Source organism: Thunnus albacares, chromosome 11 (genome assembly GCF_914725855.1).
Source record: "Thunnus albacares chromosome 11, fThuAlb1.1, whole genome shotgun sequence".
NCBI classification, from domain to species: Eukaryota; Metazoa; Chordata; class Actinopteri; order Scombriformes; family Scombridae; genus Thunnus; species Thunnus albacares.
In genome coordinates, this window is record NC_058116.1 from 9981828 (window position 1) to 9995116 (window position 13289).

Genomic DNA, 13289 nt, shown 5'->3' on the forward strand with positions numbered 1-13289 from the left:
CCTCTCTTTTCGAGCCGATGCTGTGCCATGCTGATACCTGGTTGAAGCAGCTACTCCAGAAGAGTTATGGTCCATATCGTGAACCTAACGTTCGGTTGTGTCAAAGCCAAAGAGCTTGTGGAATGCCACAGGCCCCTAAATGGATTCCACATGTTGTTTACATAATTTCCTCCTCTAACAGTTGACCTACGGTAAAACTGGAAACAAAGTTCACAGTGATCCGTGCAGCATCCTCACGCGGGCTCGAGCAGGTCTGCTGAAACAATCTGCTCCGAGGCTAGAGAGATACAGATCCCAAAAGATTCTATGAAGGGAACTTCTTCTATAAAACCAGCTCAAAAAAGTGGTTTAAAAACACAAACATTTTAATGTAGTTCCATTATCTTTCCTTGGCTTCCTTCCTTTTCTCCTTTCTTCTGTTAACAAACCATATTTGGCTAAAGTAAAATAGGTTGAAAGGGGAAACGTCGCCACTGATAGACAGGCCTTACATTGACATACCTTTGCATCCTAGCCATGGAAACATGTGGAAGCAACCTTAAATCAGAGTCTGGGGGCAAGCTCTCCTAAATGACTCATTTCCAGTAAGCACTGAGTGTGCGACTCTAGAGATGGCGTCATTACGAGAACAAAAAAAAAAACATAAAAACTTCAGGTCAGGCAACACATCTTAAAACCTCCCTCTCTTGAGTCTGTCCAAAAATTTACTCAGTGGCTTTAACAATAACAGGCTCCTTATGGGTGTTCAAAAGAGCAATGCAATAAAAATTCAAAATTCAAAACCAGAGATACTCACATTGATGTTTGACAAGCTGTAATCACCCATGTTAGATTGTAGTTCTTTCTGTTTGAGTTGAGTGTTTAGACTATCAAAACTCAGTCATTGGCTGTTGCACAACACTTTCCGTGCTCTCTCTCTCTCTCTCTCTCTCTCTCTCTCTCTCTTTCTCTCTCTCTCGCTCTCTCTCTCTCTCCCTCAGTCACAAAAACTCACATGCTCTAGCACTCCATGTACACCCTTTACTCAATTTTGGTAAACAAACGTGGGCTGGACACTGGGGGTCAAAGGTTGAATCCACAAGAGAAAACGCAAAGGGAGAGAACATTTTGTCATCTCCTGACATGATGAAATAACAGCACGGGGAGTTCAGTCCACAGCCATCACCTCGAAATATTTATCTTATTTCACGCACAGGAGGCCTAACAACCTAATTACCAGTGCATGTCTAACTGTTCAAAATGAAACAACAGGAAAATAACTACAGATGTTTTGGATGTTAAACCATCTCAGTCCATGACCTTTTTCTCGATTCAGTTTGCCACATCTGTGACTACATCTATCAATATACAAAGTCAACTATTTGAGTACAGTCTGTTTCACACATTGTATGCCCTTGACATGATAGTCTATTGTAAGAGTCTGTGGGTAGGTGGGTGTAGCTCTGTGTGTGTTTCAGAGTCTTTGCATATGGCAGAGTCCTGTGGCTGAATGTCCGGGTTTGACAGCTCTGGAGATGGAACGCCACCTCTGTGACCAGAGCCCACGGGATATCCCACAATGCACGTCTCTAATCTGCCTCACTCCCCTTTGGACTTGGCTTCCACTCGGTGGGGCCAAATGAATCCAGCCAGTGCCATGCGCTGCAGTCTATCTGCAATCGATGACGATACACTCCATAACACCCACCCGGATCAATGATACAGCAGTCGGTCAATATGCCAGCAGTTAACCCAGCTGATTAGGGGTAATACAGGGAATTTCACATCTCCCTGAATAAGCTGGTGAGTCTACATGTTGGTAGAACGCACATACTAGAGCACTGCACTGCTTAACTGAAAGATTCAATCTGTCAACACGCACCCAATTTATGTGTTGTGATCTGTGGCAGACAGATGATGCCTTCAGTGGGGGAATCCTGCCGGGCAATTAAATGTGCACGGCACAGCGGTGTTGACGGACAGATAGAGTCTATCCGTTGGTGATTGGCTTTTTAATTGAGTCCCCCCCACCTGCACTGATCACTATCATAAGCTCTTGGACCATGTCAGGGGTGGGGGGTTGAGCCATGGAAGGAATCTGAGTGACAGCAGAGGCTCGATGCGGTTGTGGAGGGATTATAAGTAGGGATGTAGCTACCACATCGTGATTTTTGATCTAATACATTTTATTTGCGAAGTGTCCGTTTATTAATGTAAAGCAGCAACAAGCAGGGGGATAGACAGTAAACTCAGCATCTCAAGCTGAAGCCAGCAGTTGAGAAGCAGAAATCACTTGAGGAGAGCACAACAGCTGATGATTTGTTTTGTTTTGTTTCGACTAAAGACGCCAAACCAAACAATTGAAAGGGACAGCTTAAAAGAACTGCATGGAAAATGCTATGAGAAGATAGGCGGCTAAAAGTGGAAATTATGAATCACTTCAATGATTCAAATCGTGTTGTTCAGTTCAAACGGTTTGCTCTCTTTTTTCTAAGCCGGGCAATTGCATCATCATTCAAATGCACTTCAGTACGTACATCAGTACATGAACGCGTTGATTCTGACTGTCTTCAGTCGCTGCTTCAGTCTGTTACATTCAGTTTGTAAGTGTAACGACTAAGCAGCCAACTAAGAGTTATTACACTATGATTGTGTCCAAGGCTTTCAGTCCTAATAATATTTTTGACAAGGAAGTTATGTACCGTGCACTGCTGCTGAGCTGACAATAGAGCGCTGAGGGGAGTTGCTGATTGAGTCAGTGACATTAATGGTCCAGAAGAGTCAATTCAGGTTGAGGATTCAGTATTGAAGATTTGTTTATACATATAGCAGCTACACTGTCTTATGTAGACTATGACGCCTTTGGACATGTGGTCCAACGTTGCAGCAAATAACATTACAGAATTATGATATTATTTTCAGGCAATCACACCACTTTCATTGATTCTGATTTGGTCACCAAAATCAGGAAATATTTGTATGTTGCCTGTTTCAGAGCACCAATAGATTACACTTCAGATCTGTTCCTGTGCCACTTGCTCGTGCACAGTGTTCAGCGTCTACTCTACATGTGTGGTAATATCAGCCTGCCTATTCATGCACAGGGAAAAGGCCCCTTTGTAAATGGACTGAAGTGAGAGTTTAAATGGGCACTAGTCTCACTCGCTGAACATCCATGAGCTGCAGGGGGTCTCATCAACACACACAAACACACTCACACGCACACACATAACCCAACTCCCTTCTTTTTTTTAAATGGATGAAATTCTCACTAAAACACACACCCACACACACACACCCTACGGCTGTCACACAGTTACAGGCCAGGCAGGGCCCCTCCACAACGCGGGGGTAAAGTCACAGAGGTCAGTGCTCAGTTTCCACATCAAACCCAGGAGCAGAGGCCAGAGTCTCATCCCCCCTCCCACCTTTCTCCCTCCCTCCTGCTCTCTAGCTCCCCTCCCACCCCTCCTCTCGCCTCCACCCCCCCACACACACCCTCCTCCTCCTCCTCCTCCTCCTCCTCCTCCTCCTCACTGGATGTACAAATGCCTTTGCTGTCAGCTCTGCCCCGGTCCCTTGTAATTGAAAATAACAGCCAAGGGCCAGCCCCCGGCCACTCTCCCCAGCCTGGTGGCTCTCTGCCTCTCTGACAGCTACCCATCAATACCAATGACTATTACCCTGGAAGTGAGAGCGCTGCCGATGACATCCAAGACACCACCCCTGCAACACTCCCACACACACAGACACACACACACAGACACACACACAAACACCTCCCCCCCCCAGTGTCCTTCCTCCGCTACCCGAGCCTCCTAATGTTTAACCCGTTGCTAACAGCCTCGTCTCTCTGTCTCTAAGCTGCTACAGTGGGCAAACAAGCCTGTCACACACACAATGCTTCACACAAATGCACACACACACACACACTGAACTCTCTTAAGACATGCACAAAACTCTGACAAGCAGCAAACTTTTTACCAGCAAGAAGCGCCGAGAGAGAGAGAGAGAGTGCGGCTGCTGTCTCAGTTCACACTCTCATATTCCCCACCAAGACATTCAGTTAGTTTCTCTACAGCAGTTCAACACCGATAAGCTGATATGTTTTGAAGTTGTTTTCAGGGTAAATAAGTGAGAAATAAGAAACGAGCAAATGTGAGGAATCACCGGCACGGTAAAGTCAGGATGCTGCCCGTGCCCAAACTCAGTCAGTGTATAATCACTTTTTTTTTTTACTCTTGTCATGACAGCTTATGAATTTACATTGGAAATATGTGTTACTTGTCCAGTCAGCAGCATGCAGGGTCTCTTGTTTTCCCCCACTGACAGACACCAAACACAATGCCAGAGGTGATCTGAGTTGTCATCTGCTTTGACAGAGCAATGACAGCTGAACGAGATGCAAGTGAACACAAGCACAAAGCCCAGCAACGTGACAAATGAAGCACACAGCAGCAGCCAGCAGAGGAACAGGACGAGAAAAATGCACAGACCTTGTCAGAAGCTGCAGAGCCGTGGAGACTAGGAGACTGTTTTCCTTTCTACAGTCCTCTCTGTCTCCTCTCCTCCTCTCCCTCTCCTCTCCTCTCCTCTCACTCTGCTTGTATGTACGTGTGTATGTGTGTATGTGTGTGTGTGTGTGATAATGTGTGTGTGTGTGTGTGTGTGTGTGTGTGAGTGTGAGTGTATGTGAGTGAGCAGCTCCCTCCCCTTCTGCCTCTCAGCTGCTCTGCTCAGGCAGTTCTCAGGAAATGAATGGGAGCGCACAGAGAACTGTTGTACTTGCAAATGACTTACCCCGAGTCACATGATCCGCTAAATGTAGGGTGGGCCGGTGGGTGGAGGCTTCATAAGCAAAGGGAAGACAATATAGTCTAAGCTTTAACAGCATGCATCGAATTACACGGGGCCCCTCCGGGGAGGTTTCCGACGAGTCCGCTCTCAGCCAGCCCGAACTCCCTCTCTACCCCTCCCGCAGAGCGGCGGAGAGCCCCGGGCTGGGGGTGAGCACCGGAGCACCTCCCCGTTTAAAGGGGACGGAAGGAAGGTGAACGTGAAGAAATGAAAACATCATTATTTTAACGGTGTCAGATTTACAAGGTAGTTGTTTACTCGTGTAATTATTACTTATGAACTAATCATTTGATCATTATTTCCTCTTCAGTGTTTTTCACTGTACGGCATATAAATGTCAAATGTTTAAGACTGACAGAGCTACTGTAAATATTACACTTAATAAAAATGTTAAATTCATTTTAATAAAATATTTGATGTTATTTTTTTTTCATGATGAAATATGGGCATTTTAAGGCTTAATCAGTATTTTTGACAATATAAATTACAAGTGTATTAATCTATATGGAGGATGGATATTTTTCATCTAGTCCTTTCATGATCCATATATGATGTGTGCGTGTGTGTGTGTGTGTGCGTGTGTGTGTGTGAGTGTGTGTAACGTGCCTACGTGCGTGCGTGCCTACGTGCGTGCGTGTATTATAAATTGCATAGACCGTACGATTAATCGATTTACCAGTTTATGTAATTATTATCTAGTGTTTAATCAGTTGTTATCACCATCTTGATAAACCAATTCAATTTCATATTTTTATTATTTTCTTGATATGATTCCGGAAAATAGACCCAAAAGTTGGTTTAAATATGACATTAAAGATTAATTGCTTATCAAAATTGTTTTAAATACATTTTCTTTTGATTGACTAATAACTTTGCATGAATAATAGTGCAGCTATTTCCTTTCTTCCTGTTGGCTTTTCGTTTCTGCTCCTGAAATTGCCACTTGGTGTTTGAGTCACCAACCTTGACCAACATGCAGGAATATTTCCTCATAATGCTGCTGCTTTTAAATTCCATTCTGTTCAGTCCCTGAACCACTGTACAGTTCTCCTCCTGGCGTTTTCCGACTGGATGAAAGGCATCTCTGTGGTATGAGAGGCTGATGCTGATGCTGCTCAGTGCCCACAGTCAGTCCCCCGGGAGCTCTAATTAAGGTAAAGGAAACAGGACTCATCTGCATGGCTGATGAAGCTCATACCACTTTACACGGTGCAGACTTATCACGGAGCTGGAGAACGGTGATTGACAGGGCCAGAGATGATGAAGAGGGAGAGAGAGGCAGAGAGGAAATATGTAACTATTTACAGTAGTACAGTGAGGCTGGTCCAACTGCTACCCACTTAATATTCATTCTGTTTCACTTCAGATACTGTATGTCTTCTGTTTGCCATGAATGGAGGATAAAATGGTTGGATGGAGACGAGAGGATGGCATGAAAGGGATGGAGAGAAAGAAAGACTAGATTAATAGAGTTGGATAGGCTGGATAGAGGGATGGCTGGGTGATTGTATAGGGGTGAATTAAAAAATGTATTTTGTGGCTGCCTGGATAGGAGGTGTCCAATAGAGGAAGAGGGACTTTTGGATGGATGGATGGATGGTCTTGTGATGGGAAATTATTTTAAATATCATTCTCTTAAGATTAAACTTTTGAATACATTTTAAAAACTATATTAAATCTGGTGCCAGTATAATAGTCCATTTCACCCATATTTTTATTGCACAGGGTTGAAAAAAAGGCCACAACTTCTATCGTCAGTAAACCTGCAAAAAAAATTTTTTTTGTCTGGTTTCCATGACACCCACTACAATATCCATAAGCACAGCCACCTAAAATACCACAAATAGAGCTGAACTTGAGCAAAATTGAACTGCTATTGAACACACAGCTAAATGCTCACGGCATCTTGTTTCGTTAAATTCAGGTAGAATACTGGAATGGTCATTACCCATTCAACACTCAAACTGGTTTCATTATAAATGAGCAGATGTAAGAGGAACAAAAATAAAGAAACCACAAATGTGGTGGAAAAGACATACTCACAGAATTGGAATACATTATGTGACATACTGCTGACCAACAGGAAGTGACAAATGAAGCAATGTGAGAATATCAAGCCTGTGCAACTTGTGGCAATTGAAGCTAATGCAACACGTTTTGCTTACTGTCAACCTTCCTCCACTGTCAGTCTCTTCTCAGCATAACTATCCCATTACCTGTTGTTTCATGCATTCAGTGAATCTGCCCGATGCTGTATAATTGCAGTCCAAATTACATCTTATGGTCTTGAAAGCACCGATACATGAGAATCGTCAATTTCAGATCAATATGACACACCAATCTCAGAGAAAAAATCTGATTTGCCTGATGATTGTGCTGGCTAGTTAATAGGCATTTTGAAGGCTGTGTGTGTGATGGAACACTAATGCAACATCAGCCGTAAGGCCCAGTGATGATCCTTATAATGACGTCCTGAGGAGCTTTTTCAAATGACATCCTGGGCTGTGTAACTGTTGCCCCAGGAGTCCTGGCATGTGTTGAAGGAAGGCAAGGCAGCGTGGAGCACAAACAGGCAATGCGAGGGAGGTGGAGGAGGGAGGAGTGTGGACGGAAACGTGGGGAGGAAGCTACAGAGATGCGCTGAAGAGGAGGACGTATGAGAGAGGATGATGGGAGATGGTCTGAGGGACTTGGGGGAGGGGTCACAGGAGGGATGGATTGGGTATGCAAAGGGAGGTATCTGAAGGGGGTAGGGTGCTCAAGTCGGGGCTCCCAGCTTCTTCCCGGTGCCCCAGTAGGGCTTATTAAGCACCTGAGATGCAGGGGCCTCTACCAAGGCTACGTCAACCCCAGACAGGTTGCTAATGCGTCACCCTGGGGTGGGAGCGGTTCAAAGGCAGCGTGGGTGTCTGGGGGGATCATTTGCAGAGCGCCATAATAAGCTGTAAGACATCAAGACTAGCATTATCATTACACACTTCTCCCTTGCATCATCTAACCCAATCTCATCAAATTATTGTAAGATCATTCATCATTTAGTCACACTACAAAATGTCTACGCTGAGGGGGCAAGCATTCTTTACAGCATACAGGAAGCCTGTATTTGACTTAGCAAAAAAGAAGAAAAAAAAAGAAAGTGTTGTGAAATGCTGAGAGTGAGCGACGTGATGCTCCCCTCCTGTTGTCTCTGGCTGAACTTTAGACTCTGGACTGAAAGAACAGACATGCCAGACGAGGAAGTAGGGAGCAGAGAAGCTAAACACAACCTGTTACTGCACAGTCAGGAGGGAGGGAGTGGGAACAGAGGGGTGGTGGGAAACGGAGGACTGCGGCTTCAGCTAGAAAATATGACTATAATCAAGAATTATCCATGAAAAGCATATATGTGTCCTCTCCTTCCTGTCCTTCCTTTTTGAGTGAGAGGACACACTGTGCAAGTGAATCTGTGGCCCATTTTTAAACATTTCATATTGGCTTTAAATAGAATAGTAATAAGAGTTATACAATTGAGAGGATGTGGAAACAAAACTACAATTCAAAAAGTGAAGTGGCAAGAGAAAAGTGAGAGTGAAGAATCAACTTGAAACCTTGAAAATTGGATAGATTAGAATACACAGTATATTCATAATGTCAGACAGCGCTGGTTTCTAGGCAATAAAGTGCTCACCTCTTGAGCCTCTCTCCTCTATCCCCGGCAGTCCCACACTGTTCCCACTATGAATGCCCAACACAATTGGGCAACATAAGCAAAATGAGAGGAGCTTGCTCTCAGCCTCACAAGTCACATTTTTTTGTCCTACAAAATGAAATCTGAGGAGTACAATGGACTGGGCTCAGCCTGTTCGTCTGTCTGCCCGCCTGTCATGCATGATGTCTTCAAAGATTCTGACAAAATTTGAGGAATGATGCATGTTATTACTCTTTTTCTTTGTGTGAAAAATAACACAGATTTGCCAAAGGAGGGTACTAACACTGTACGTTGCACAATATTTTTGATGTAAGGCTCCACTCTGGTATTTTGTAGAACTGTATACATTTGTGTATTTACTTGGTTTTGCTGAAATCTGCGGAACCGTTGTGTATCTCAGCGTTAATTCAATTTTGAGAAAACCTGAGTAAATGCTGCATCTCACAGCTGCATACAATCACAATTCTCCTGTAATTACTTTTCTCAACAAGGTGTAAAGTTTGCTGCTGCCTCGCTAAAAACAGAAATAACAGCGAATACTGTTGCTTTTTTCCCTGCAGCACATCATTATGTGTCGCTCAGAACAGACACATTAAGCCGTCAATCAAAAAAGATATATGCTATATAGTCAGGGATGCTCAGCAGCCTAATGTATATAATTAGCATATGTAAGAATGTTGTTTTTCATGTCTAAGGCAGAAAACAGTGGAAAAAAACATTTAGTGGTAAATGGTCATTGTTGAGGGAATATTAAAAATATACCAGAATCGCTTAAGGCAACTTTTGCAGTTTTAAAAGGAAAAAAATCCTTGATTGTATGGTCAGTTCATATTGAATTAATATTGATGTTGCAAAAATAAAAAATCATCGTCTTCATCTTTAGAGATTCCTCTGCAGACATTTTTCAAGACATACAAATTATCTGCTTGGAATAATAATTTGTGTCTGATATGGTTTCTACACAAAAATAAACTACTTGAAAATTGATCAAAGTACATCTACTCCTTCTCCTTCATCATAAAATCCAGAATCTATGAATATGCAAATATTTTTCATTTTTCGTCAAAGTTGAACTGCTTTACATGAGATGTCTCTGAAAAGTCCATCAGTAGAGTGCACTGGATGCTTTCCTAATCACACTTGCTGAACTTTCATATTTGATCACAGTTGGTTTCCAAACTAATTGTGATGTCATAAAATCACCTCATATGAACGTGTCTTCATCTGAGAATTTGGGTGAAATCAGAGAGACTTTCCACTTTTAGCAAAAATATGAAACTGTCTTCTAGTGTCAAACTCTGCACATACATCATTCTGCACAGAGAAACTGAAACATCCAACTGAAGAAACTAGAAGCACAACACATTTTTGACTGGAGGGAGACTTAAGACTTTTTAGAACACTTCATCAACTTCATCAGGGAGTGAAAGAAAGACAATACACAATCAGCTGGTTGAGGACTGTTGCCTTAACTCATATCTGTTTAATTATCTAAACATGAAGGACTGCCTTACTTGTGTTTTTTCCGGTGCTGCAGCTGATTCAGAGGGGCCACTTCTTATATGATGCAATGCCTCAGTGACTTTGAAGTAATTTAATGTAAGTCTGATGATTTGTTTCAACAGATTGCCCAATTTCCACAGTGAATAATGCCAGCTGAGAGTTTGGACCTGGAAATGGATGCTGCACATGTAAGAATGTACTGTACTGCACTAAGTTTATAAATCCACTGGGACCTCCATGTCAGATGTATCCAAGCTCCCGGATGTATTGGCCTCTCTTAAGTTATACGTGCTATCTGCCACATGGTTATTATCATTATGAACACTGGTGAAGAGACCTATAAGGAGTAAATTATTGATTCGTACATACACTTATATTTATTCATGTGCATCTATCATCAACCAATAGATTCCAGGCATTCTGCACCGTATGGTCTGTGACACTGGCTGGTTCACCAACAGGGGCGGACTTCACCATTAGGTAAGGTAGGCAACTGCCTGGGGCCCCAAACTAATACTCTTTACTCATTACTGCTCGTTATACCCAAAATTACGTACATAAGGGCCCCTAAGCCCCCCTGGATTAGGATCTGCGACCTGTGCACAACTCAACTCACATGTTGCTAAGGAGGCAGAAACTTACGGAGGTAATGTGCAATTCAGCACAACATCACACAGTGGAACAGAGTTATCACAGTTTGTCACGATTTCAAAAGAAAAAACAGAGAGGAAGGGTAAAACTCCTGAAGGTGATCTGCTTTTCCGTTGCTCCCCCTGAAACAACTAGCAGGACCACAGTTACTAACACGTTTCTGTCGCATCGACTCACTTGCTAGATGATGGGAGCACTGACCCTCTTCCCCCCCCAAACCCTCATGAAAACAGACAAAGACAATGATGATAATATAAAAAAACTGCATGCAAGGAAGAAGGAGAATCAAATAGTAGCCTATAAGAAAAGAAAACTGCTTTCAGGACAGAGGAGTGCAACAACACTGCAATGTAATATTGCAATATAGAAATACTCCATTACAAGCCAAAGTCCTGCATTCAAAGTATTACTCTGCATTATATTATGTTACATTATTATTACAGACATATTGCCTTATAAGAAACATTTGAATGTTAATTTTAACATGATTTTAACTTATATGCTGCTGAGTAGTTTAATTTATAATGATACATCATATTTTATCACTTTGAATCAAAAATCTTAACCTGCAAATGTAGTGGAGTATAACTTTATTGTAGCATAAAATGAAAATTTTCAAATTAAAAGTACCTCACTTGAGTAAATTAATTCAGTTTTTTTCACTGGCTGGTTCAGTGAGCAGTTCATGTCAGAGACACAGAGGAAAAACCTGGTAAATGACTCCATATGTTGAAAAGTAAGTACATTTACTCAAATGTTAGGCTTGCAGTTATAAGGTATATGTACTTTACTTTAATATTTCCATTTCTCAACTTCTACTGGGAGGGATTCGGTTCCTTCTATTTCAGAGGGAAACACTGTACTTGTCATTCTACTACATCTTGTTACTGACAGCTTGTTACTGGTTACTCTACAGATTGAGATTCTACACGCAAAATATACAATCACCAAATAAGATATGATGCATTATTATAGATTAAACTGTCCAGCAGTATATAAAGCAGCTGAAATGAGCTCCTCCTTGAACAGACATTAAGTAAATGTATGTGCATTGTGCTAATAATACTTCTGCACTTAAAGTAAAATCTTGAATGTAGGACTTCTACTTTTAACAGAGTATTGTTAGTGTGATATTAATAGTTTAAAGTTTTGAGCACTTTGTCTACCACCACCAATACCAACATTCTCAACAAGAGAAAGGGTGAAAATAAGACACGAAGGAGGCCCCATGACTGAGTTTGCCTAGGGCCCTCAAATCATTTAATCCACCCCTGTTCACCAAACAGACAGAAATAGCTGAAATTATCTCGTGTTTATAAATAAAAGATACTATTAGAGTGTCACATTTAGCAAACGTGATTGAGCCCCATTTCTACGATCTTTATGTACCATTGCTATAAGTGGGGAGTGCAATAAGTACAAGTACAGTAGAGGTCAAGAATACAGTAAGATAGTCACAAATGAAAACGAGATACAAGCAAAATAAGAGAACCAGCAAGAGAAAAAAATCCAGAAGAAAGGTAACACGGAGAAATGGAGCGTTAGGACATCTGCTTGCTCAGGGGGCCTCCACTGGTCCAGTGGATATGCATGTGTGTGTGTGCGTGCGTTTGTGTGTGTGTTTGTCCAGGCGTCAGTACACCTGCACAGACTGAGTGGGTTGGCTCAGTGGGCTGGCGTGGAGCTCCATGGATCCCCCTCCAGGCCAGCTCTCTGTCAGGCCCTGCCAAGGTCAGCCTCCTGCCAGGGGGGGCGGGGGCGGGGAGGGAGACGCTTCAGCATGACCACCGGGGCCTCAGCACGACGTGTCTAATAGCAACCGCAAAGCTTTCTCTCTCTCTCTCTCTCTCTCTCTTGCACACACACTCCTAGGATGAACTTTAACACTGATACAGAGATACACACACAGAGTCGCGAACAAGCAAGCACTGATGGACACAGGGAGACATTCAAGGAGGGGAGCGTCTCACATTTTTTACTCTGCAAATAAGATGAGACAAAAGAAAAGATGGAAATAGTTTGGATTAGTTGACAAAGTAACTAAAGCTTCTGAGCTTAAAAAAATGAGAGAGTAGCTAGAAAAGTAACAACTGCTAGCTCCGTATCCATTACCTAGATCATCTTACTGGGTGGCTTGACCCAAGGTGGAGCCTACGACACAAGCCTACACATGGCATACATGACTCACTTATGTATGTATGGAAAGTGCTTCAAGAAATACCATGGTGGTATCAATCCCAGCAACTTAAACCAAGCCAGTGAAGATGATGAGGATATTGATCTTTTGGTTTGATTGAGCTCTACATTGCTCTGATTTCATCCAGATGATACAATGAGTCGTGGCTGAGAGATCAGCCTCCTCACATAGCAATGGAGACACCTGAATTGTATGGCAGCATTGAAGCAATTATCCACTGCCACTCCTCCACATCCCGCCGCAGCTGTCAAGCCTGTCATCAACACTGGCATATGTGTGTGTGTGTGTGTGTGTGTGTGTGTGTGTGTGTGTGTGTGTGTGTGTGTGTGTGTGTGTGTGTGTGTGGAGCAGGGGCTGATCAGCCACCAGAGCCGTCACTGTTGCTCTTTTGTTGCTCTCTTCCCAGCCAGTCAC

The 13289-nt window shown here is 42.8% G+C and overlaps 1 protein-coding gene across 3 annotated transcripts in view; it reads right to left on the bottom strand.

Annotated features, from left to right (window-relative positions):
- The window catches only part of klf12b (Kruppel-like factor 12b), a 47012-nt gene extending 42063 nt beyond the window's left edge, over nucleotides 1–4949 (bottom strand). Inside the window, exon 1 of one of the 3 annotated variants that reach the window (XM_044365762.1) lies at nucleotides 4780–4949. In XM_044365762.1, coding sequence (XP_044221697.1) covers nucleotides 4780–4873 — 94 coding nt within the window. In that variant the 5' untranslated portion in view covers nucleotides 4874–4949. Of the gene's footprint in view, nucleotides 1–796; nucleotides 856–4475; nucleotides 4745–4779 lie in introns of those variants that run through there. The other 2 variants (XM_044365764.1, XM_044365765.1) reach the window with 2 other exon arrangements.
- Between the last annotated feature and the right edge of the window lie 8340 nt (nucleotides 4950–13289).